Source organism: Pagrus major, chromosome 9, assembly GCF_040436345.1.
Source record: "Pagrus major chromosome 9, Pma_NU_1.0".
NCBI lineage: Eukaryota > Metazoa > Chordata > Actinopteri > Spariformes > Sparidae > Pagrus > Pagrus major.
Genome location: NC_133223.1, coordinates 13,382,191 through 13,407,773, shown reverse-complemented (window position 1 = coordinate 13,407,773; position 25,583 = coordinate 13,382,191). Strand labels below are relative to the sequence as shown.

The 25,583-nt window shown below is 40.3% G+C and overlaps 1 protein-coding gene across 2 annotated transcripts; it reads left to right on the top strand.

Moving 5' to 3' along the window:
* The first annotated feature begins 642 nt into the window (after positions 1 to 642).
* arhgef7a (Rho guanine nucleotide exchange factor (GEF) 7a) lies at positions 643 to 25,583 on the top strand. 2 transcript variants are annotated; one of them, XM_073473879.1, is made up of 20 exons: positions 643 to 958; positions 5,348 to 5,432; positions 5,577 to 5,710; positions 7,653 to 7,854; positions 9,083 to 9,171; positions 9,695 to 9,789; positions 9,979 to 10,074; positions 10,384 to 10,506; positions 12,359 to 12,497; positions 12,580 to 12,639; positions 12,752 to 12,898; positions 15,446 to 15,532; positions 16,370 to 16,448; positions 16,531 to 16,670; positions 17,879 to 18,103; positions 18,210 to 18,303; positions 18,780 to 18,869; positions 23,136 to 23,235; positions 24,516 to 24,570; positions 24,725 to 25,583. In XM_073473879.1, the coding sequence occupies exons 4-20, from the start codon at positions 7,656 to 7,658 to the stop codon at positions 24,845 to 24,847; spliced, it is 1,941 nt and encodes a 646-aa protein (XP_073329980.1). In that variant the 5' UTR covers positions 643 to 958; positions 5,348 to 5,432; positions 5,577 to 5,710; positions 7,653 to 7,655; the 3' UTR covers positions 24,848 to 25,583. The 2 variants fall into 2 exon arrangements, with proteins under 2 accessions (XP_073329980.1, XP_073329981.1); XM_073473880.1 differs by lacking the exons at positions 23,136 to 23,235; positions 24,516 to 24,570; positions 24,725 to 25,583 and adding an exon at positions 19,336 to 19,544 and having other exon boundaries at positions 830 to 958.

The window sequence follows — 25,583 nt, the reverse complement described above, 5'->3', positions numbered from 1 at the left end:
GCGCTAAACCTGAAGTTAGCCAGCTCGGTCAACGGAAGTACACACGCTCTATGGGCCCCACAACACGGAAGAGCCGGGTATTTTCATACCCGGGAACTAAGTCAAGCCATTTTTTTTGGCTTCAAAATGCCACTGAGCAGCTTTCATAGGAATGAATGGGGCTCCACCTCCAACACTGTGTCCAGATGTAATATAACATCCTCGGTTCATTCCTATGAAAGTTGCTCAGCGGCGCATGAAGCCAAATTGACTCAACTTCCCGGCTATAAAATGACCTGTTGTGTGGCCTATAGAGCATGTGCACTAGAGACCTCTGTGGCAACTTCCAGTATAGCACCCGTAAACCACAGTTAGCGGTTAGCCTACTCTAGCGACATGCTGCTCCCCATTTCGACAAGTAGCCAATTCTTACATATTGCACCTTTAATACATAATAAATATTATCTGCCTAAAAAAAAAAAAAATTCTACCACCATGAAGGTTATTCTGAGAGGTGTTTCTGATATGTTGTCATTGAAGGAAGACTTAATGTTTGACTCGACATTGTCCTGTTCGGTCGTTATATAAAGAAAACAGTGCAGCTATAGGCTGAAGCGGCGGCAGCGGGGATCCTTATTTGTCGACGTCATTTCCCTCGACCCAACACTACAGCCTCCTCCACTTCCCCGCTGCGGGATCTGAGTCCAGCCTCCTGGAGTGTGTCAGGCCCGTCGCAAACACACACACACACACACACTGAAGAATGCGTGTCGATCGAGAAGAGACATTTTCAGGGCTGAGAAACTCACAGAAAACCGCAGCGTGAACCACCAGAGCAGCCGCAGCGTGAACTGGAAGTTTCTACCTCCTAACCAGCGTTTTCCCGTCTTTCCAGATTTACCAAGAGCCGAAGAACGACGGCGAGTGTCTGCACAACATAAAGGAGTTCCTCAAGGGCTGCACATCATTCCGCGTCGAGGTAAGTACATTTTACACATTAATCTTGCGTGTGAAACCACATGTGTCCACGTCTTGAAACACTAAGGAGCTGCTGTTTTAAAGGTAGAGTTTGCGTGTTTTGAGAGGAGGCACTGACACAATAAACAATGGGTCCATGGAGTGGACGAGCCCCTGACAGAGGGGAGGAGGAGTCCGAGAACAATCACACATCGTCCGGCCACAGAGAAGCTCGTCTAGTGGGGGATACATTTACAACATTTTGACAACCTAGATCGACATTACACGACGAGACTACCGCAAAGTAGCCTGTTTACATGTTTAGAAGCACCTGGGTGATGTTTACCCTCTCTAATTAATGCAGAGCTTTGTCCTCTGGGCTTGTGCGTGGCTTTATTGTCTCCACCAGTTCACACCAGCCCTTGTTTGAACCTATTCTGTCAAAATGAACCATACAGCAGCATGGTTATATAAGCGGGTCCTGCTCTAACAGGGTAATTACAGCCTTATTATAAGTCTAAACATGTCCTCAGATTAAGAACCTCACCCCTTGCAGGCCTGTATAGAAATATGTGAGAATACCTCCATAATCTTAAGCAAATGGAGGACAGCCTGCATGATGTTTAAGGCTGTGTGTTGGCCAGTGCATAGAGGGGTCATTGAACCATCCCAGTGTGACAATACAGCTCAGTGTTGTTGCCTCTCCCTGCTGCTGGAGATGGGGTGAGACAGTGCACTGTCATATTAAGTGTGTGAAACATGCCCTTTAGTAGCTACAGAAATGCCATGGAAGCAACAGACATACATTGTGATTTTATTACGAAAGCTCTGTTTGTTTTGGTTGACAACAGGGACAGGTTGTGGCAACAGTGCGGAGCAATAATCTGCAGGTTTATTGTGAACAAACAGTAAAACTGCCCCTAATGCAGATACTGTACTCAGTGCTGTCGCTGTTTTCCTGGCTTTTCCTTGCATGCAAGAGTGAAGTCCAATATGACCTTTTTGTGCAGGATTACAGTAGTTTGGGACATGCCAGTGCTCCCGCTCACCATCTGCACAGCAAAAAAAAAAAGATGGATCTTCTCCAGCGCCCAGAGCACTGCTGGCTGCGACCCCAGGTAGCTGTGGCTGCAGATTAGAGCCTCTTGCACGACAGACAGACAGACAGTCAGACAGATAGATGCTGTGCTTTTGCAGCCCTGACCTACCTCTTTCTAATGGAGTTAAGCTGGATGTTTGGCGGAGCATCAACATGCTAGTCTTGCTCTGTTTGCATGTCTAGCGAGGACATTACAGCAAGATTGAGCGTGTTTAGATCTAATTCGTGAACCTCTTTTTAGATTAGACACTCAAGACTGTGTCTCACACTTGGGCAGTTGCTGTTTCTGACCCTTCACCCCTGATTTCTTTGACCACAGGAAGTGATTATGAGAGTTCTCATGACCTCACTGGTCCCTCAGGAATAGTAACCTTACCCTGTGTCTACCCTGAGAATAATCACCGATCCATCTGTCTTTGACTAAAACGTTAAACGTTAAGTGCTGTTTAAGGTATTAGGACACTTTAAAGCAGAATAACAGGTAGTCTCAACATTTGAGATGATGGAACCAGAGAATATTTGCCACTTTGCTTGACTAATAACTGTAATCAATGATCAGAATTGTTACTGAATAATTGATCAGTCTCCTGAGCTCCAGTTGGCTCTTTACTAAAGCAATTTGGATTTGATTTGAAGACATAATATGTAACATTTCTGCGTTAAACTGTCTTAAAACAACTAAACTTTGGTCATATACTTTGTTGAGTTGTGTACTTGTGAACATGATTTCTGCCTGTCAGACAGGTTTTAACCAGCAATGGTGGTTATCCCCCAATAATACCACACCAAAGGATAAACTTAGATAGAGGTATATTTAGATTTGGCCCCAAATACTGTGTAACAGTAATGTCTAATGTCTAACCTCAGCAGCAGGTCGTTGTTTTTGTCTTGGGGGCTGTTTTTCCCTCAGTCTGGTCTTCAGGAAGTGAAACACATGATCAGTTGGATTGAGGTCAGGTGACAAACTTGGCCGGTGAAGAATACTCTACTGTTTGGTCTTAGAGAAAACTGTTCGGGTACCGTCTGAATGTTTATGATCACTGTCCCATTGCATTGCCTAAAGTGCTGCAACTATTCACTCTTAATTGATTAACGTCTCGTTGATTAAATGTCAAACATTTGCTGGCTCCACCTTTTTAAATGTGAGGAATTGCTGCTTTTCTGCGTCATTAATGACAGTAAATAAAGAGTCTTTGGGTTTTTGACTGTTGGTTGGACAAAGGAAGCAGTTTGAAGACGTCACTTTGGATTCAGTGAAATTGTGATGAGCATTTTTCACAATTCAGTAAATAGTATATTTAAGCAGTCTCTCACTCAGCAGTCTGATATGTAGCCATATGCCATTAGCTGGAGTACTCGGTTGTAATACCCGGTGCAGGTAAACACTTGTGTCCTCCAGCATGACAGGCGTGGGAGCAACTCACCACGCTGTTGTAGCCCGCTGACTCACAGAGGGGTGTTGCACTATTGTGTCAGCCTGCTCTGAGGGATCATTACCTGACTGTGATACTGAGGCCTAGCAGATGTGTCGAAGCTTGTCGTGTTAGTCATGCTCATTATCTCCGGGCATGAATGTTTAATTTACACCATTCATCAGGCTACACTGTGAAGACTGGCTACTTGTTTTTTTTTTAACAGGAAGAACCAAAGCTGAGCAGATATCGTGGGGGAAAAAACATTGAGTATAAATACAGTGATAGTTTTCGTCCCAGTGAGAGTATAGACGGGTGATGAAGAGGGTGCTTTCAACACGAATGCTCCTTAAGGACAGCAAGTCTTCCAGTAGCTTGTACACACACACACACACACACACACACACACTCTCTTTTCCAAAAACACACACTGGCAAACACAGTCATTCACATATTCCCTCAGGACATTTCTGCAATCAGAGCGGAAGATGAAAGAGACTCATATCTCACAGTCACTCACCCTCAATATAACTGAAGCGAGAGTAACTAATCACATGAAGCCGTTGCAGAGGAAGCGAGAGGACAACTACAGTCGTCAACAGAGATACAATCACTGCCATTCATACTGACCGAGAGGCTACTGAGAGTCACACTGATTGTGACGCAGACAGTGCTTATACTTTTACTGTGGTTAAAGGATAAGACTCACACTATTCTAAATGTTTCATATTGTCAACAAATCTCAACGCATTAGTCTGTTTCTCAATACTTTATCACACTCATGCCCACTCATGTTATTACAACTTTCAGACTTGTAACTAGCGCTAATGTCAACAGTCTCATTGTGTCAATATTTAGTCATCCCTGCAATGTTGTCGCATTATCGATTCTGAGGTATTTTGTTAAAAATATTGTGATATTTGATTTAAGCACCCAGTCTTAGCATTTATGAAGTGTTGATGAGAAGTTTCGAGAGATGTACCGTGCATCGCAATATAGCCTAAAAATATTACAACATATTTTTAAGGCCATATTGCTCAGCGCTACTTGATGCAATAAACATCTACGGCAGTGGTGAAGAAACAATTAGTTGATTACTTGATTAATCAAGCCCCGGAGAATTGAACAACACTAAATTTGGTTATCCATTGATCATTCATGTTGTTTTATATCACTGTAGGTTGAGTATCTTTAGGTCATTGACTGTTGGACAAAGCAAGTAATTGGAAGACATCACTTTGGGCTCTTTGGACCTAATGATGGGAATCCACTGCTTTTTCCTAACTTTTTTTTTTTTTTACAGATTTATTGACTTATTAAACAAATGATTTGTAAATAATCGTTGGTTGCAACCCTAGATCTTTCAGCCCAATTACACTTGGTGATATCTGATCACACTTGGCATGGTATCAGTAAGAGTACTCATTATCTAGATGGCCACATTGTGATTGGATTAAAACATGCAAATTAGACCTATAAATCAGACTTTGGCTAAACAGGGACTGCTTGTTAGTATGTTCAATTCTTTGTTGGTTATGGCCTTTGTATGGGATTTGTTGGTAATAATAAGAAAAATATAGAATACAGCCGACCATATCCTTTGATGCTCTTGCGCTTCATAAAGTTGACAGCATCTTTTGCAATGCACATAATTCAACCAGTATGGTTCAAAGCTGTAAATAGTGCCTGTTTGTAGCTGCTGAGCTTCTGTGTTTCGCCCACTACTTCCGTCAAAGATAACAAGGGTTATTGATTGACTGCTCTGCTCAATGCTGGCACTGAGGCCAAGTGATGACACAGGCCTGCTGCGCTGGAATTAGCGATTACCTTTAAAAGGGATATGCACTTTCTGATGACTCTATGGCTCATGTTCTGCCTCTGTCCCCTCTCTCACCCACAGCCGTTTGAGGCCAGCGACCTGCTGCTGGGACTGAACTTCTCAAAGGTGCTGAGCAGTCTGGTCTCTCTGAATAAAGTGACGGCAGGTTAGTCAAATTACATACAATGTGTGCCAGTTACGTGATGTGTGTGGGTGTTTTTTATGAAAGACATGTGGGAAGTGATGAGTGTGTGGGCGCTGCCTGCAGATACCAGGACCGGTGTATTTATATTTTACCCTTTCTGTTCAGATATCGGCGTGGGCAGTGATTCAGTGTGCGCCCGGCACTCTTCAGCCCATCGCATCAAGTCGTTCGAGTCGCTGTCCTGTCAGGCTTCACTGGGCCGATCCTCTAAGCTGCTGCAGAATCAGTTTCGCAGTCTGGTAAGTTCAGCACTCAATAGCAGGACGGTTTAAAAACAGTAGTTCTGATAAACACCTGTTAAATATACTGACATGCAGTGAATTTTTGATGGTACTGTCTTTAATTCTATTACATTGTAAAGTGTTGTTTTTGTTTTGTCCAGTTGCACTTAAATATAATAAATAATCATTAATAATCCAGTGTAGTTAGTTCAGGGTAGTTGTTTGGAGCACTTTACAGTTAGATCTCTACTTGGGTTGATTGTTGGCAGAACTATGCTGTGAAATACAGATGTCACCAGACTTTAAGGCTTAAAGACTAAAGTCTTATTAGGCTATTAGGCTAATGAAAAGGGCGAGACGTATTTGCCTCCAGACACAAATTGATCCCTACTTGTTGGCTCTGATTGTTTATATCCTGTTTGCATTAAATGCAAGGACATTATTAGAAGGTAATGTCAAAGTGTTTGATTAAAAATGTTGCACACCAGCGCCTTACAACGTGTGGAATGCTGTTCTTAGCCTGCTAGCCACGCTAGCTCCTGCAGTTCCATGCCGACCCAGTTACCTTTTGCCCCAACAGACAACAAATTTTGCCGGGTGAAATTTTATATGACCCGGACTTTACAATGATACAGGAGTAAGTTGTCTCATCCTGGACAGTTGAAACAAAATTAACAGTGGAGTCATGGAGATGTCAATCTCTGTACACTCACACAGTCCTGAAAAGAAGTCTAATGAGGAACAACAAGCTATAATTGTAACTGAAAACTGTGTGGGTGGAAAATGGTTGTGAAATGAGCTTCGTTAAGGTCAGAAAGAACCGTTATAGTTTTACTTTTTCACATTTAATCAAACATGTTCAATCGGCGGATTGTTACTGATTTATGAAATATTAAATATATATATGAAATATGTTCACAGATTAATGCAAATGGTGTCTTGTAATATTAACAATAATAACTATAATTATACATTATGATTGTTATCATTATTGTTATTGTCATTGTTATTATAATGATAATAACTTTATTAATGCAGAAAACTGCAGGAAACATGCAATGCATGGGTAGTGATTCACATAAAAGCTTGACCTTTAAAGATAATTTTAAGAAGTGATTTAAAAGATTAAATTGGTTTTGCTTCATTTAACTGAAGAAAGTTTTGTGTCATCCAACATTTAATGTCAACAATTGGGATCATTATGTCTTCGGGGTAGATGTAACTGTGTGTCATCAGCATAACTGTGAAAGGAAACATTGTGCCTATGAATCTTATGACCTAGTTGAAGTGTGTAGAGGGAGAAGATAGTCAGACAGTCCCTATTAGTTATATAGGCTTTAAACCAACTCAGTGCTGAGCCTGAGATATTTACCCATTGTTCAAGGTGTTCAATTGAAATATTAACTACTGTATCAGAAGCTGAAGTCAGGTTAGAGTTAACTAACAAGTCACTGTCCGACTATTTATACAACTACTGAATAATAATACATGGAAGTGATATTAAAAATCAACTCAGAGTTCCTTAATGCACATGACTCAAAGCGAGTTTCCAGATGTCAAACCACAACTACAGTAGTACTTAATACACTGCTGTCTGTCACAACTCAGTCAAGCCAACAATCAGTCACAGTCAGGCAAAACAACATTAGCTATAGATGGTAGAATTGACAAAAATATAACGCTGGATTCTGACCAGCTACAGTATGAAATGCAGAAGGATAGTCACAGTGGAAGTGTAGTTTGAAGGTTTTGTTTGCAACATAGTAAAATCTCTGAAGGATGGAAATAATGAGTATGATGATGAGTAATAAAAGTTTCACAATATGGATGAATAGATGTTCAGGAGGAAAACTCTGCTTGTTGATACTTATCCTCCCACTACCTTCTGTCATCAGTCTTTCATCTCCTGACCTCACAGTGTCTGTCTCTGCTCACTTCCTGTTGCTTCTCCGTTTGTCAGGACATGTCAGAAAACAGTGGACAGCAGCTGCTGGTGAGGGCACGTTTCAACTTCCAGCAGACCAACGAGGACGAGCTCACCTTTAATAAGGGTGACATCATCGGCGTGACTCGTCAGGAGGACGGTGGCTGGTGGGAGGGGATGCTCAATGGCAAGACTGGGTGGTTTCCTAGCAACTATGTCCGTGAGATCAAAGGCTCTGGTGGGTACCTCTGCTACCTCTGTAAGACATTACAACATTATCAGAAACGTAGGGATCCAGAACAGCATTTTATCTTTGTTTCAGCATCCTCAAATCATCAGTTTCATCCCTCAGACTACATCATGTTAAAGAGTTCCTCCTCCCCTGTATCACAGAGCAGCTTGAAAGATCATAAAATTGTCTAAACAGACGTTTTCAAATCACTGTCAGACTAAAACTGTCAACCGGCACTATACCTCATCACAGTTGCCATTGTTATTGCCTCCCATCTGGCCTTATGACAGTAACACACCCCCACATCTGTTGCCTCTCGAGGCCTGCTGTGGTCGGTTGTAAAACAGGTTCAGATGCTATGTGGCAAGAGGTAGAAGCTAAATCTGATCCTCTGTTTGACTGACAAGCAATATAAAACCATGAAACATAAACACAATAAAACACAATTGATGACAATGAAACTGGTTCAATAGGAAGATTATAGAGCACAATAAAGGGTTCATGAGAGAAAAGCCAGAAAAACAGCAGCATGAACAAGAATAAAAACTCTAATAATGAATAGGGATACGATGAGATAAAGTGCAGTGACAGTTTATGGTGTATTAGAAATAAAGAGCGCTTATTAAATGTTGGATAAATGAAATGCTGAGGTGTGAAGGACTAAGGACAAAACATTGGCTATAATGTTGCTAAAGCAGTAGAGATCAATATAAGACTGTATATCAAGCAGTGAAAAGACGTTTTGTGGCTCAGATGAGATCTGCAGCAAAATGACAGCCACTGACTCACTGTAGCTACAGGGGATTTTACAGCCAATAGCACCTTTATGCAGCCAATTAAATTTCTGATGTCTGCATTTTGAAGTAGTAGCTTCAGTCTGAGTGTTTCAACTGTATGATTCATCTCTCTGAGATTCGTCACTAATAGTTGTGTGCATGTTTCTCAGCGTAAGAGTAACGATTCATGCTTAAAGAGTTTGAACTGATTTAGTAGCATATCAGCATTCATCCACAGATCAGTTGGGAATTACAAGTCATGACACATTTGAAACTTTATTTATAGAGGTAAGATTATTTGCATATAAATCTATGCTGGCTATAGGTCAACTGTGATATTTGATATTTCATGCAGACATTAACGCTCAGTATTTGTTGAAAATGTAAATGTTTCATGTCTCTTTAGATGCTAGGTTGACTTATGTGTCCTAATTCATTTCTTTTGTCCCTTTCCACAGACAAACAAGTGTCCCCAAAGTCTGGCACTCTTAAGAGTCCACCTAAAGGCTTTGACACTTCTGCAATCAGCAAGACGTACTATAACCTGGTGAGGATGCAACAGTCATTTGAAATAGGCCTTATCTTGACATTTTTATGCTTTCTTACTTCTGTGTTTGTCCTTTCTCCACTAACATCATGATGACATTTAGGGACTGTTACATGAGTGCTTCTCTTAGTGCCTGGTTTATATCTTTGCCTGCCTTTTTCTGTTCGGAATTTATAAATTCTCTTGCTGGAAAGTAATTACATTGAGTATCAGGATAACATCTAGTTGGCCTCTTCAACCACAGCTCCCTCTGAACAGCCCAGTGACATACTTTCTTTCTTTGACATGTGACTACCTTTGAAAATGCTTCTGCAGCTGAGCACAGGATGCATCTTTGTTGATACTTTATTTTGTGAAGGGTTAGGGTTACCCTTTCTTTAGGTGTTTGATTTATATTATAATATTTACATGTTAAAAAGTTTAAATGGATTTATGTTTCAAAATTTGTGGCACCGACCCATAATAAATAATGTCTAGTAAATAGTATCTGAATTAAAACTGTTTTTTCCCCTTTGTATTGTAGGTGTTGCAAAACATTTTAGAAACAGAGACCGAATACTCCAAGGACCTTCAGAGCCTCCTGACGAACTACCTGCGACCTCTTCAGAGTATTGACAAGTACGACTCATGTACACATCAAGCTTGACGAAACAAGCATAATTGTTGTATTGCAGGAACCAGAATCAGTCTGTTTCTGTACACTTTTTAAACAACACATCTGGGCTGAGTACCTTCTCATTTATTTTTTGCATTTCACTCAATATGTTCATTTATCTTTAACCATCCCTTCTATTCCTTTTCCTCCAGACTGAGCAGCTCAGACGTGGCTCTGATTCTTGGCAACCTTGAGGAGATCAGCACTTTCCAGCAGATGCTCGTCCAATCGCTGGAGGAGTGCACCAAGTAAGTCCCTCCCCGCACACACAGCCTCACTGCAGCAGCATCCTCACTGTTTCATAATAAGCAGAAGGCCATCTAGTGTTCAACCACCTGTACTACAGCAATGTTGGATTAAACTGTAGATGAGGGAATAAATCATATATTGTGGTTTTGGAGTGCTTTTAGCCAACAGCGCCTACACACTCACGCACACACACACACACACACACACACACACACACACACACACACACACACACAATAGATATACTCTTTTCTTGTCTGTGTTTGCATAGGATCATTTTATCAGTGTGTGCTATTTTTTCTCTTCAGGCTCCCAGAGAGCCAACAAAGGGTGGGAGGTTTCTTCCTCAACCTCATGCCACAGATGAAGGCTCTTTATGCCGGTTACTGCTCCAACCACCCCTCTGCAGTGAATGTGCTCACCCAGCATGGGTACGTTAACACCTCGGACACACATTCGGTTTTATTTTACAGTGTTTTCAACCTGTTTTCATGCAGCCGTTCACAAGGAACAAAGAAGGTGGTGTTCATGTTATCTTGGAACCCATTAGCTATCGTCTGATAATGATTTAGCCTCTGGGTGCAACAGCCAGTGTTACAGGGCTTCCGGTTCAGACAGTGGATATCTGGATACCGGATTTCCGGGCCAAGTTTTCCTCTTCCTTATTAACAGATATCTGCATATAAATGCAGATTAAATCAAATAAGCTAATAAAAAGCTAAATTACTGTCAGACGATATCCGATGGGTTCAGAGATTTTACTTCAGCCAATGAGTTTTGCCTATTTTGCCCTCCACACGGACTGTTTACATGCATTCAAACAAAGTCCACTCAAATAATTGGTCAATACTTCCTGGACTACAACAGACTACAAACGGAAACCAGAATTCCTTTCTCTCCTTTCCCTTGCCTACAGATATTGTATTCATATGCAGTAATCTGTTTATAGAGATTAGTTTTCATGTTTCACCGGAAATTTGCTGTTTGTTGCAGCTTGTATTGGAAAAGGGAAAGGGGGCTGGTTGTATTGTTGGAGTTTATCTTTATTTTGCAGGTGTAGCTACCTGCTGCTCAGTGGTTGTGGCAACTATCCTGGCTTGTCTCCACGGACACAAAGTGCACACTCTGCAGTCAGATTTGGGCATAAAAATCAATCAGGCAGAAATTGCAAAAATAATTCAAATTCAGCTGAAGGAGAGAGGATAAATTAAAGTATTGTTTGGAAGTTTCAGAGTTAGTTACAGTGAGTGCAAAGACGTAGGACCCAAGGACAGTCAGGATGAGGCAAGAGGATAATGAGACCTGATCTAAAATGTGGTTACACACTTCCACATCCAAATAGAGAGCAACACGCTCTGCAAGTAGTGAAAGAGACATTTCATACATGTGATGTTTCTCTGCACTTTTCACTCACCATCCCACATCTCACAAAAAACATACCTTTTCTCTTGCACTGATCTGTTGTATACTGACAGGCATGTATTTTATTAAGCCTAGCTCATTAATATAAATGATATGGACAAAATAACAGAAACACCTGTCAGTATAAAGTAAAACAGTTTAACAGTACCAGAAACTGCAGCCTCTAAAATGATCATGAAGTTGAATCAGCACCTCTCTAAACAAAAATCGACATCGACATTTTAACCTTCATAAAGGCAGAACTGTGGTATTAGACTGCATTAGTTTTAGTGAGGTGTACCCAATAAACAGAAAAGTAAATGTATTTCAGTATGTGGCTTTGAGTCAGTTTTATGTAATGTTTTTGATGTATGCTGTCACAATTTTTGACATTTCTTTAAAATCATAATTTGCCTCATGTCTGTCTGCCTTTATAACTTTATGTACTTCAAAGTTAATTTCCTTCCAGTAACAAAGGCAGCAAATGAGTGAGTTGCACCAAGTTGAATGCCAGTTAGCGAACTTGTGCACTGAGACAAGGCACTCGAGAGAGTGCATAAAGTCACATCCTTTGGACTGTCGCAGAAAATCTGATCTGAGTCCTTCACAATGAAATCCGAGGTCCAGCAGCATTAAACAACATTTACAAATGATCCACAGGCTTCTATAGGCAACTGAGAGAGACGGAGAAGGTCTCATTTTTCTCTTCATGTCACAATTCGCATTCATATGGTCAAGAATAAATGTGATTAATACCTGTAAATTACTACAAATCATTACATAGTGCCCCTTTAATAGAGGCCTAATGGTCAATGTTTACATGAATGGAAAGCTAACTGAGTTATTAATTAATTCTGTCTCTGTCTGTCTCTCCTCCTGCAGGGACGTATTGGGGGAGTTTATGGAGGGGAGGGGTGCAGTCAGTCCTGGGATCCTCACCCTGACCACAGGCCTCAGTAAACCCTTTATGAGACTTGACAAATACCCCACCTTACTCAAAGAGCTGGAGAGGCACATGGAGGTGTGTATCTAAACATCTGTCTAGACTAGAGCACTTGTGAATTGACGTGTGTTTGATAACCAACATGTTTCTTCTGTTCCAGGAGAGTCATCCTGACCGGCCGGACATTCAGAAGTGCATGGCATCTTTCAAAAATCTGTCTGTAAGTGATCTCACTTCCTCTCCTGTCTGATGTATCATGTCACAAGACTTAACATGAAATTAATTAAATTAATAGCAGGTCTGTAAGCAGTTGTTTGTTTGCATTGTTTCAGGCTCAGTGCCAGGAGGTGCGGAAGCGTAAAGAGCTGGAGCTGCAGATCCTTACAGAGTCCATTCGGCTGTGGGAGGGTGACGACATTAAGACTCTGGGCTCTGTGCTCTACATGAGCCAGGTCTTAGTCCAGAGTCCTGGCTCAGAGGTACTAACACCATCTACTTTCTCCACCTGCACTTCATTTTGCTATAAACTGCTTCTGCACAAATTCTGGCCTGACCCTTAACCCTGCTGCGATGATTGTGATGGTAATGATTTGATGACAACAGCACGTTTTTAATACCGTAGCACATTTGGGTTAAATCCTTTCTTATCAGCATACGTATTTAATTTTTTAGGTTGAAGACACGAAGGGTGAACATCATGAACGTTCCCCAGTTGATAACTTATATTAAGACAATCATATTTATGTTACAAGTTTTCCAAAATGTTATGTGTCATCGGATAAAGCCAGGCTCAAAATTCTTGTTTGACTTTGTTGACATATAAGAGTCAAACGTTTTTACGGAGGGAATTTGTGGATATCTTTTGGTATCGCTCCATAATTCTGAAACAGTCATAGAAAAATCTATTTTCGTTTTTAGGATTCAAATGTTATGCAGATCTGAATGTGCTACTGAAAAGGAAATTACTGGGCAAAGAGTGCGAGAAAAACTAATTCTGAGAAAAGATTTAGATGTATTGTAAATTGCCATACATTTTAAAACCAACATTTTTTTGAAAAGGGTAACAATTTTAACTAATCGATATTGTCAAGGAAGTTCTCCAGTTAGTTACATAATTACAAGTGAAGACAATGATTTTTTGTATTACAATTTTTTTGAATCAGGCATTATTGATGAAATATTTCCAAATATCGTTCATTGCATAAATGAAGAAATATACTAACTAAATTAAGCACCTTAAATGTGTATTTTGGACGTTTTCTGTTCCACTTATCTGAAAGAAGAAATGTTATTGAAGCAAAATAGCCCAAAATCTCAAAATTGAGGTTCACCTTAAGTTAATGTTCATCAAACAAGAGGATATAACATGAATATAAATATTTATGGACTAATAAGTACACATATGTCATTTTCAGTGAATAAAATAATTGACCATAGCCAGTTCCTGCAGATTTGATAAGAGTATCTGTTTTTTTCCCCCTTTACGCATCACAAAAAACATTCAGGGACTCTTCATACAGTGATCAAGACAGGGATCAACTCAGAATTCATTAATCATACTCGTCAGGAAAGCCTGGATCGTAACCACCTTTCACTTATTTAACTCTCACAGTGTTAATTTATTTGTAATAAGTCAACTCCTAGTTAGAGTGCAAAATGAATCCTTTAATAGTGGCATCTTAAGTGCACCGACACCAAAAAGCTGTAGTGAGTTTTAATGCTTTGGACAAAAGCATCTAGAAAATGAATTTAATGACATTCAACGATTATGAGAGCACGTTCTGAATTAATCCTCATTTCAACTGGAGAGCACCTCTCTTCAAAAGTAACATTTTTTAAGACATTTTCCTCTGTTTGGATTCAATAGAACGTCAGTCAAATTCAACATTTTATATGCTAATTTAATGCTGCAGTGTAATTACCTTGAAATGAGAGCATCAGTTACTGCATGCATTGTTAAAAATGTCAAAGATGCACTATAATGAACTGACAGGTCAAAAACGAAGACAACGTTACAAAAATACACTCTGAAACAGAACAGTTTTACTCTAAACAAAGAGGATGTAAACTTCTTCCATGCGAGTGCCTCATTCTGTCACCTCACTCTTGCTACTGCCACATATTTTCATCGTCTCATAATATTATGGGGCCTGAAGCATTGCAGTTGTCTAAATCCTTGGCTGTTGACCGATACCCAGGCTTTGAACGTTTGTTACAGGGACACTGTAAAAGGGAAAAAGCTGAATAAGAATTGTACAACTTTATAGTTTGCTAGAAAAATTACCTTGAACTTGCAAAGGTCTGTCTGTGCTGCATGTTTCCTCATCACTTGTATACTATTAAGTATGGGTACTAGATCTGCCTGTGGTGTGTTCCTATTTCTGCTGCAGCTAATAAGCTACAATGAGTAACAAACATAGTGTTTAAGAGGCGTTTCAAAGAGCTTGAGAGTTTCTTGGGAGGATGTGGTGTGTGTATAATATTCAGATGTTTGACCTAGAGGGTTAATTTTGGAAATGGTAATTTTGTCATGATAAACTCCCCTTTCTGCTTGGCTGCTGTGTAGATCATGCAGAGTAAAATGCATAATGCAGTGACAGCCTGGGGTTTCCTGTGGTTGTTATTGTGAATTAATGCCACACTAAAGGTGCACTTTGGGGAAAACGGGGTATGAATTTATGCCTGAACCACAGAAAGGGAATGTACCATAATTTTGACAGTTGTAACGTGAATACTCAGAGGGACATAAAGAGCTGATTACTTACAGAAACATCACTCCGAGCCTAATGACTCATTGTATGTCATAAAACTCCAGCTGAGACGTCAACAGCCAGTATTTTCTCCCCGGATAATTCACATTAATGTAACTTTTCTCTGAGGCTGAATCGCTTATTCTCCTTGTGTATCTTTGATCTGAACTGAAATGTTCCCATCATTGAGTGAGTATTTACAAACTGAATTATACCTAATCATTTTCTTGCTCTTCCATTATCTCACTCATTCTTGTGCCTCTTCCTGTTTGTCAGGAGAAGAGTGAGCGTTACCTCATGCTCTTCCCTCACGTCCTCCTCATGTTGTCTGCCAGCCCCAGGATGAGTGGCTTCATATTCCAGGTCAGTAATAAACATTTTTCCCAGATCAGTCCCATTCTGATTCCCACCTCTAGTGTTTAACCTCAGAGTTAAGTAACTGATAAATTGGATTAAAGCTGCATTATGCAAAATTCATGTAGAACTCATACTTCAAACACATAGGGGGCAGCATATCACCAGAGTAACTGCTAACTGCTGCTAACTGCAGCTTGTTAGCTCAGTTAGCCCTGCAGTTAGCATTCTGGACTGGGTGTTCTGAGCACCTGGGGAGTGTTGGTCTTTACACTGCTAGCACAGAAGCTTTGGACCCAGATGGGCCAGGGTTAGCTGGTTAGCATGCTAACTTCTGTAGATATCTCTGCAAAACAATATAATAGAAATTATAATTTTATTTTCTATAAATTTTGTCAATAATTTAAATTTAATTAAATGTTATTTAATTAAAATTTATTTTATTATATTTATTTTATTTTAATAAAAGGTGCACCATGTAGTTTAGTAGAAAACATTCTAATCAGAAGAGAAAGATCTTCTATGATTGATTTTCATGCCCAAACAAACTGTAAACTGACTGTAAAGGACAACATAAGTTCATACTGTTTTACTTTGTAGTTAGAAATGGGCAGGGTTCGGCAAATATAAACAAACAGTGTTTTGTGGACCATACTTTACTTTGTTTATTTGATTTGGTTTGTTTACTCAAAAAAAAAAACATTTCTGAGCTTGTATTATTACCTCATTAATACTGTAACTATTACATTTCTTAGTTTGAATATCTTTTCCCAAACTACACGGTGCCCCTTTAAGGGTAATTTCTCCATTATGTCTTGATTCTGATGTGATGATTTCCCTCTACAGGGAAAATTGCCCCTGGCCAGCATGACAGTGACCAAACTAGAAGACTGTGAAGCCCATAAAAACGCCTTTGAGCTTAATGGTAAGGCCACATGAGATATTCAAGACTCTAAGTGTCATTCATTAACACGATGCCTTCAGCAACATCATCTCTGTCCCTGCAGGCCCAATGTTTGACCGTCTCCAGGTGGTGTGCACCCACCAGCAGGACCTGCAAGACTGGGTGGAGCACCTGACCAGACAGATCAAACACACTGCAGCCACCACTCCCAGCCACAAACCTCTCACTGTTCCCTGCCACACGGTCAGGAGCTAATAATTACGTACCCACATCCACTCTCTATTCATTTAAACACTGTGAATATATATCAGTGTTTCCCGTTAGTTAACGAGACTCTGGCGGCCCGCCATAGTCTAATTTGCTGAGCCATGGTCTTATATTGATCCTAAATGTTTTTCACTTCTCATAAAAGTGCTGAAGATCTCCAACATTTCATGTCCTTGTTCAGCACACACACACACACACACACACACACACACACACACACACACACACACACACACACACTCCACACGCACGCAAATTATGCCACCTCTCCCTCGTATCAAAGCTGTGTCAACAACTCCAGTGAGGTGGAGCTAGTTTTGTTTTCTGGTCATAGAAAGAAAAAAACATTGCATCGAGATGCATCACGATGCATCACGATGCATCTCAGTGTATGGCATCCTCAGTGATATGTATTCCTCCACGTGGCTACTTTTTAAATTCCCCTTTTATTCAGAAAGTCCTTCCAATAATCAGACTATAGCAGTCTACAAAATAAAAGCTGCATCTTTTCAATACATAAACATTACAAAAACAAAACATGTATCCATCTGCAGTGCCTTACATGTTTGTTATAGTATATAGTACATATATTGTACAATAACATTGTTTTCACATAGCTTTAAGATAAGGCATTTATTGACTCTGCTGCACACACCTCTCTGAGTTGGATGGCAAAGTTGACAGCTCCTTATTATTTATGGCTACAGACGTTAGCTTCAGGTGAAAATGGCTAACGTGACTAACGTTAGTAATTGTTGTGAGGCAGAAGTCACACACATCGTGGGTGTCATCCAGTTCGTACTTCCCAGTAAGTACTTGGCGAGTTCTTTTTTTTATCACTCGCAGATGATCTCTGCCTCCGTCAGACATACATCGAGAAATTTCCACACCTCTTACACTTATGATAATTTTATTTACAAAAGGGTCACTTGCATCGTGACAGGAGGTCTTATACATCATGTTCAAATCTATAAATCCTTCTGCTGGAGTTCAGTTGAGGGGAATGCAATGTTATTCTATGATTTAGGCTCATTAAGAGTATAGTTTCTTACTGAACCATACATACTTAACAGAGTATAGTGGTGCATCACCTGGGTGTTTAAGAGCAGTTGTTAAGTGTAGGAGCAGAACTGTCTGTTTTGTGATAAATCTTTACATCAACCCCTTTTTGTTCCATTTCTCAGCTCCCATCTCACCCCCTCACCCCATCCCGGCATGCTGAGGGGAGGGCCATGACAGTGGCTCCTACGTACCACACCCTGCCTCACCCCTCCTCCCATGGGACGTCTCTTTCCAGTACTATGATGTGGGGCCCACTGGAACCACCCAACACCCCCAAACCCTGGAGCCTGAGCTGTCTGCGGCCAGCACCCCCTTTACGACCTTCTGCAGCCCTCTGCTACAAGGAAGTGAGGGGCAGTGTTTTTATGTAGTCAAGACTTATTTATGTTTTTTAATGTTGTAAATCTAATTATCATGCACTTGTCTCTCTTTTTCTGCCCCCCCCACGTACAGGATCTTAGTAAAAGTCCTAAGAGTGTGAAAAAACTTCTTCCAAAGCGCAAGCCTGAGAGGAAACAGTCTGAGGAGGAATTTGCCTTGAGGAAGAGTATGTTTAAAATCTTTCCATCTTACCTCCTGTTTGTGTTGAAACCACTAAAATGTGTTTTCTTTAACAATAAAAGTGTAATGTAAGAATTGGCCACCTGGCCAATGCATAGTCTAAACAAATAGGGGCAGCATATTACCAGAGTAACCTCTAAGTGCTGCAAGCTGTAGCTGCTGTTAGCTAGTTAGCTCAGTTAGCTGTGGAGCCAGCCATCCGAACTTGGAGCTTGGAGTATGCTGTTTTGTGTCTCTTTGTAGTCATTTTTTGTCTCCTTCTATCACTGCTGTGTCCCTGTAGTCCTTCTGTGTCTCTTTGCAGTTGTATGATTGACTTTATTAAAGAAAACAGTTCTTCACTCTGGCCCAGGGGCCCACCTGATAGCTTGGGCCTGAGCCCAGTAGGCATGTTCAGTAACCCATCCAGTATTTGAGGGACATGTTATAATTTTTTTTCCCTTTCCATCTTCTCTTTCTCAGGTACAGCTGCTCTGGAAGAAGATGCCCAGATCCTGAAAGTTATTGAGGCGTACTGCACCAGCGCCAAAACCAGGCAGACTCTTAACTCCAGTAAGAGAACACAAAGTCATACTTGTACTGTACATGTGCATGCACAAAAGAAGAGAGGTTCATACTGCAGCTTGCTGTCTTTGTGTACTGCTGTACCTGTATTCTGTGTGTCTCAGTGCCTTTCTTTAACACTGGTACTCTGAGCTGATCTTTCTAACAGTATCTTCTCCTTCTGTCTGTCTCTTCTCCACCCTTCACTTTTATGGCATCGCTTTGGTTTTCCTCGAGTTTCTTCTTTTTCTCCCCTCTCTTTCATCGACATTTGTTTTCTCCATGTTGGACAAACATTTTCCCTCCCTGTATTCTGATTTGCTCCATCACCTCTCCGCATCTCTCATTGGTTTTTATGATTTACCATTTGTTGCGTGTTGCCTACGCTACCTGCACCATCACCCCTCTTTTTCGCCCACCATTTCCTCCCATCACATTTGTGATGTCATCGCCAAACTTGGCCCACCCCGACCAGCCTGGCAGGGCACCGATCTGATGCACAACCACGTGCTGGCCGACGTGGACCGGTCCTGTATGGACTCGCCGGGCCGCCGTAGCAGCGTGTCACGGCCAGAATTGTCCTCTGACCTTTCGGAGGACTCTGACTATGACTCCATCTGGACCACCCACAGTTACAGGATGGGTTCAGTGCCGCGTAAGAGCTGCATCTCTCACCAGAACTAAAGAACGTACAGTACTGCCACGCTGTACTGTAATGTAACGTACAGCGCGCTTACCTCTTTTACCTTCAATGTATTAAAAGAAACTAGATTTTTTTTATTTATCTATTTATTTTCTATGATATATTTGTTCATTTTTTTTGTTAACTTATTTGGTTTATTTATTTTTAGACTGTTTGTTTGAAGATGTTTTAAGCATCTCCCTGTTGCCTTGCCACTTTCCCTTTTATGTGCCTCCTCTCTTTGTGTAGTTGTCATGCAGTAAGTGTTTGGTAATTCTTGTTAATTTATCTTGAATGTGACCACTCCCCTTGTTTGACCATAAACGTGGCGGACTCTCTCAGCAGGGAGTACAGGGATGTTGGAGTGGAGTGTAGGGGAGGGATAAATGAGGGAGGGAGAGATGGGGATCTTTCCTGTCTGATATTCAGATGTAATTCAGGAACGAGTGTTATTCTATTTACCATGTACTACTTCTCTCCAGTATGTGTTTCTAGAGTATGTATGCTCAAACATAGCACAGATGCCACACACACATGCACAGGCTGCTGCGTGATAATATAGCAGCATGCAAATGAAATATTCAAAATTCTGAACATTTTATTTCTGTTTTCATAATTTGGATCTTTATTCATGTTGCCAGTATAAAGCAGGATTTAATTTAACATACCACATGACCAAAAGCTATTCAACGCTAAAAATCCTTGCAAAATTTAACGGTTAATTTTTTTGATGTAGCTGCTACAGGAAGAGGAGATAACACATACATGTCACTCTCTAGTCTAGCTTTCTTCAGCTGGATAAAAGCTACTGGACTTGAGGGTAAATTTAAAGGGTCAGTTCACTCAAACTACAAAAAAACAACAATTTTCTCATTTAGCCTCTAGTTGTATTCAGCCATGCAGATGGTTTAGTTTTAGTTTGCCCAGGATTTGAAATGTCTTTCTTTCAACTACAATACAGTGAATGAAAATTTGTTTGTGGTGCACACAGCTTCATACAGCTACATCAGATTAAAGAAATCAAATCAACGCCAAAGCATCTTTCTAGGATCAGTGTCCGCATTAGTCTACATAATTCAAAGCCCTTACTGCCAAGTGTTTTAATTCAAACTGCTTCATGCTAAAGAAAATGTCCCCATGAAATCTGTTTACAATGCGTTCAATAAGGACACGTCCTTGGTGATTTTTTTACATTTATTTTTTCAGTCCTGTGAGCACCAAAAACTTAACTCGGGGTTAATGCCTTTGTAACGTTGTGGATACAGAAATCTCTGATTATTTAACCTGGACAACTTTCTGCATCAGTTGATACATCTTGAAAGTTAAGTGATAAAATAGGATTTTTTTTTTAATTTGTGGCGAACTGAGTCTTTAAGTCACTAATTTTAATAATTTACTGTACTGCGTAGTCTCCTAAGCATCATCCTTTAAAGCCTGATCTTCCATCCAGTAATGTTGCTGTCTGTCAGTGGTTCTACAGGGTTGCATTTATATGTTGTTTTAAACGTCAAGTTAGTACGTTAAAAAAATATCTAAACCAAGCATAGCATACCAACCCGACGCTAATAAACTGTACACTACAGCGAACACAGCTACAGTCCTGTAATACAAATCAAATGCCTTTGTCTTCTGCTAGTTAAGGAATAGTTGGACATTTTGGGGAAGAGTTTGGAGTTACATGAGAAGGTTGATACCACTCTCAGATCTGTCTGTAAAAAATGTAACTGGAGCCAGATGCAGGTTAACTTAGCATACAGACTGGAAGCACGGGGAAACGGTTAGCAAGATGCTGTTTGACATAAGGTTCACTAATTCACTAGATACTTTAAGCTCGCTAGGCTAGCCGTTTCCTCTGCGTCCAGCCTTATGCCATACTAAGCTTAACAGCTGCTAGCTCTAGCTTCATAGTAACCGTACAGTGGTATCAATGTTTTCATCAAACTATTGACAAGAATGAGAACAAGCCCATTTCCTCAAAATGTTGAACTTTTCCACTCCGCTGTGGCTGTCACCAGACTCTGACCAGGTTAGCATAATGTCAAAAACAAACATCCCTTGTGTCACAACAAACTAGCATCTATGCTACGGCCTCATAAGCCAGACATGCCTTTGTGTTGTCTGGCTTGTGAGGTTTCCAATGCTATCTCCTGCATTAATGACTATTTTTATGAAGAAGTATTTTTCCAGTGTTGGTATTAAAAGTACAGGTTGGCATCCACTAAGAGTCTATCTCCTCTTACAGCAAGCAATGTGAATGACATAAGGAATATATTAGTCAATGTTACAGTACTATTTACTGTTTCTGAAATGATTTCTTTATTGGATTCATTATTTTGTATACAGGTGTTTTTTTAATTTGTATTTTATTCTGTATGTCAATGTTTACAAAATGATCCCTGAAAGAATCGTTTGTTTTGTTTTTTTCTTTCTTTCTTTTCTTTTCTTTTTTTTTTTTTTTTTACATTTTATTGGTCTGTATCAAAGTTTACACTGAAAATTATAACATGAAGTGTTTGAATTATTTTGCACAATCATGTAATGGGCCAGTGGGTGTGGGGGATAGAATCTGTTAAATTCTGTACTTTTTGTCGTCTGCCTACAGTGTGTATGATATAGTCCTAAAGGTAGACTTGAGTATTCAGTGTTACTGTAAAGTAAATGCTCATTCGTAGTGTAAATGCTCACCTTCGGTGTTTTGGAAGCATTGGGGTAAAAAAAAAAAAGAGAAAAGAAAAAGAAACAAGAGACCAACATGATTATACGGGAACATTTCTATGTATACTACTCATTCAGCCTCAGAATACTGTCAGAGTGGACTTGAAATATAAGAGCACATAGTCTCCCTTTCTGTAAATATTAGTTGTCATGGAGCAAGAAAAAATAAAACCCATTCTACCTTCTATGAGTATTTGAGCTAAGAATATCACTGTCCTTATATCATGTGCTATACTTTGTGACAGGTGTATTCTGTGGTTTAAGAAACTAAGTCAAACTGTGGGACAGGCAGGGGGAAGAGACCAACTGTCTTTGACCAACGTTGTCCTCTGTGTGCTCTAATGCTGTATTCAGTTCACACATGTGACCATGTCTTATCTAACAGCGCTGTCAGTGTATTTGTTCTACACTGCTGAAGTGTTCAAGTCCCAAACGCTGTATTATGAGTTTTGAATAAATCTGTCATTTGGTAGACACTGGCATTCTGGTGATTTGTTAGACCAGCAAATCTCATTGTGTCTTGTGTGTTGTCATTTGGGGAAAATGTCTGAGTTCTCATTAATTTAGGATTGACAGACTTGTAATGTGAATGAATGAATGGATTTGTTTGTCTTTTCGCCAGATATCTCCCCAGCTTTTCATTTCCTCTCACTTTCTCTGGCTCTCGTCTGATGTCTGGTCTGTGCATGACTAACACACTACTACTACCGCTTGTGGTGTATGTTTGCTTCTCTTCGATGCTGTAACTCGTTCCCATAAAGGAGTTCAGACTGTGGTCTGAAAAAGTATTTCACAGGACAACTCAGCACTGACTCGTCTTAGTACAAGGTGAGACAAGCAAAGTACCAGTTGTTGAGTGCTCTTCTGTTTTGAAACAGGGCCGCGAACGGAAACAGGGCTGCACGTGATCATCCCCGGTGAGAAGAAAGTCCTGGTGGATGGTCCCAGTCGCAATGGACAAAGTTCTGGAGAAGAAAAGTAAGTGATAGCTACATCTCTCTCTCAAGCTTCTCCTTTGCCCTGAATCACTGACTTAACATATTGTAAATCCTAAAAAAAGACCAAAATTATTATTGTGTATGTGCCTTAATACCTTTTCTGTGGTAATGATGTGAGATGCCCATGATTCCTTTCCAATCTGATGCCAAGTAAAACACTGGCTGGTGTAGCCGGTTTGAACATCAACACGCAAACTGAAGCCGAGACCGACATGATGGTCAGTGACAGTGATAAATGTCACCAATAGCTACACTCTCTATCACGCCGTACCTGCCTGCCAGTGCCAAAGGACTCAGTAATTGCACCTTTCTTCTCTTCTTCATCAGACCACTGCTGCGTGAACTCGCCATGTTCTGTGTCGTTCGTAAAGTTCAGATGTTTGCCACTGTACCTCACAGTCCTCACACACACCTCACACACAACGTTGTTGCTCTACTGAGAACTGGAAAAGCGCTACACAAGCCGTCATCAATATCAGCTTACTGTCAGTGGCGCCTTACACATAGAGCCATAGTTTGCATGTGACTGTGAGAGGCAGAAGGAGAAGTAGTTCCTATCAACCCCGGATTTTCTTTGAATAGAAGCTGATGATAGTGTAGTTACATTGTACTGTGTCCCTATTAATGATAAAACACACATTTACCCCAAATTATTGAACTTAGATATCTATCTTTTATTAAAAACATCAATCCTTGAACAGCAACATTTGGGATCGGAAGTACTGATATTTCTAGATTGATTCACTTCTTAGCCTGAAGCCACCTGTTCCTGCTAGAGTTGTCACAAGTGTTTTTATATATTTCATAATGCGTTAACATTCTTCAAAATACTTTTCTAAAACTGCAAACATTACTCAAATAGGAGGCATTAGTGAGTTTGTGGGACTATTCACCTACAGATTATACATAGGGTGCTTGAGTTACTATTGACAACAGCAGGACAGTTGACTCAAAATAAACTACATCACCCATGTTCATTGTAATGGAGGAACCATCACCAAATGGAACAGTGTAGCTCACTGATGTTTTAAATTGTTTTTGGACAACAATGTAGGGCTATTACACAGAGAAATACTGGCTGGGATGCGATCCATTCATTATGTAATCTAATAGAAGAGTTGGGAAAGTTAAACTGAATGTACTTGAAATGTACAAATGGACATGTGAGTGTTGTTTTAAGATAGACTTTTAAAAAATGTGAACTTGCTATTTTAATAACCAGTCTTGATATGTTGACCTGTAAATATGATCATATTAAAGGAGCCTGGTGGATGTGGTGTACGCCCTGAGGGATGAGGTTCAAGAGCTGAAACAGGTGAATGTTTGGGATTGTTCATGAGAGATCACAAGATGAATTGTAAGCTGAGTAAGGAGTATGCAAAATGTGAGCTAAATGGAAATATATGTGTAATGATACCTGGTGATAAATCTGTTTACAACGTGCATGATGACATTATTTGACCTCACAGGATAACAAGAAGATGAAGAGATCACTGGAGGAGGAGCAGAGAGCAAGGAAGGATCTGGAAAAGGTTGTCAGGAGGGTGTTGAAGAGCATGAACGACCCAACCTGGGACGAGACAAATCTTTGAGGATCTTGTGCATCATCTCCATCTGAAGCTTTGAAATGGGAAAGGCAGAGCATGTATGTGTGGGCTTGCTTGTGCGGTGTGTGTGAGATGCACACACTTTACACGCATAATTTAAGGTTGGTTGTGTGAGTGAATCTGTAAGCTGATAGTCGAGTGTTTGCTCTAACAGGAGTGCCGTTACTGCTCTTTTGATGAAAAGACAGGAGTCACTGGGACGTGATGTTGATCAGGCTTGACCATCTATTTCACAGTAACATTCCTTGAACACCCAGCACAATGGTGTGACCATCATCAGTGTCTTTGGTAGTGTTCAGTGTGGCTCGAAGACCGGTGGAGAGAAGTCCTCTCCCTCTGTTTACAATCATTTAACAGTCTGCTGTCCAGCGGTACATCAGTGGTACTTTAATGGTCACAAAGGCTTTGGACACATCTGAACTTGAACCATGCCATTTCATAACCTTTTTTATGCTATTTAATTTTTTATGAATTGATTTTGTTGGCCTCTCTCTCCGACACAGGCTTAGCCTGGTGTTTTTAGCCTGAAGTTAAGCTTGTGTCTGAAAGCTCATCTTTTGTGTCTGTTTTATTTTTTTTTGTTGTTGTTACTGTTTGACCTCCTCTAGGTTCGACTTTCTCTCTAGGCATCCTAGGGAATTGTATAGATATTGAACTTGTACTGTATAATGTAAATACTGCTAAAAGATGAGCCTTTGAAATAAATGTGGTTTTAGAAGAA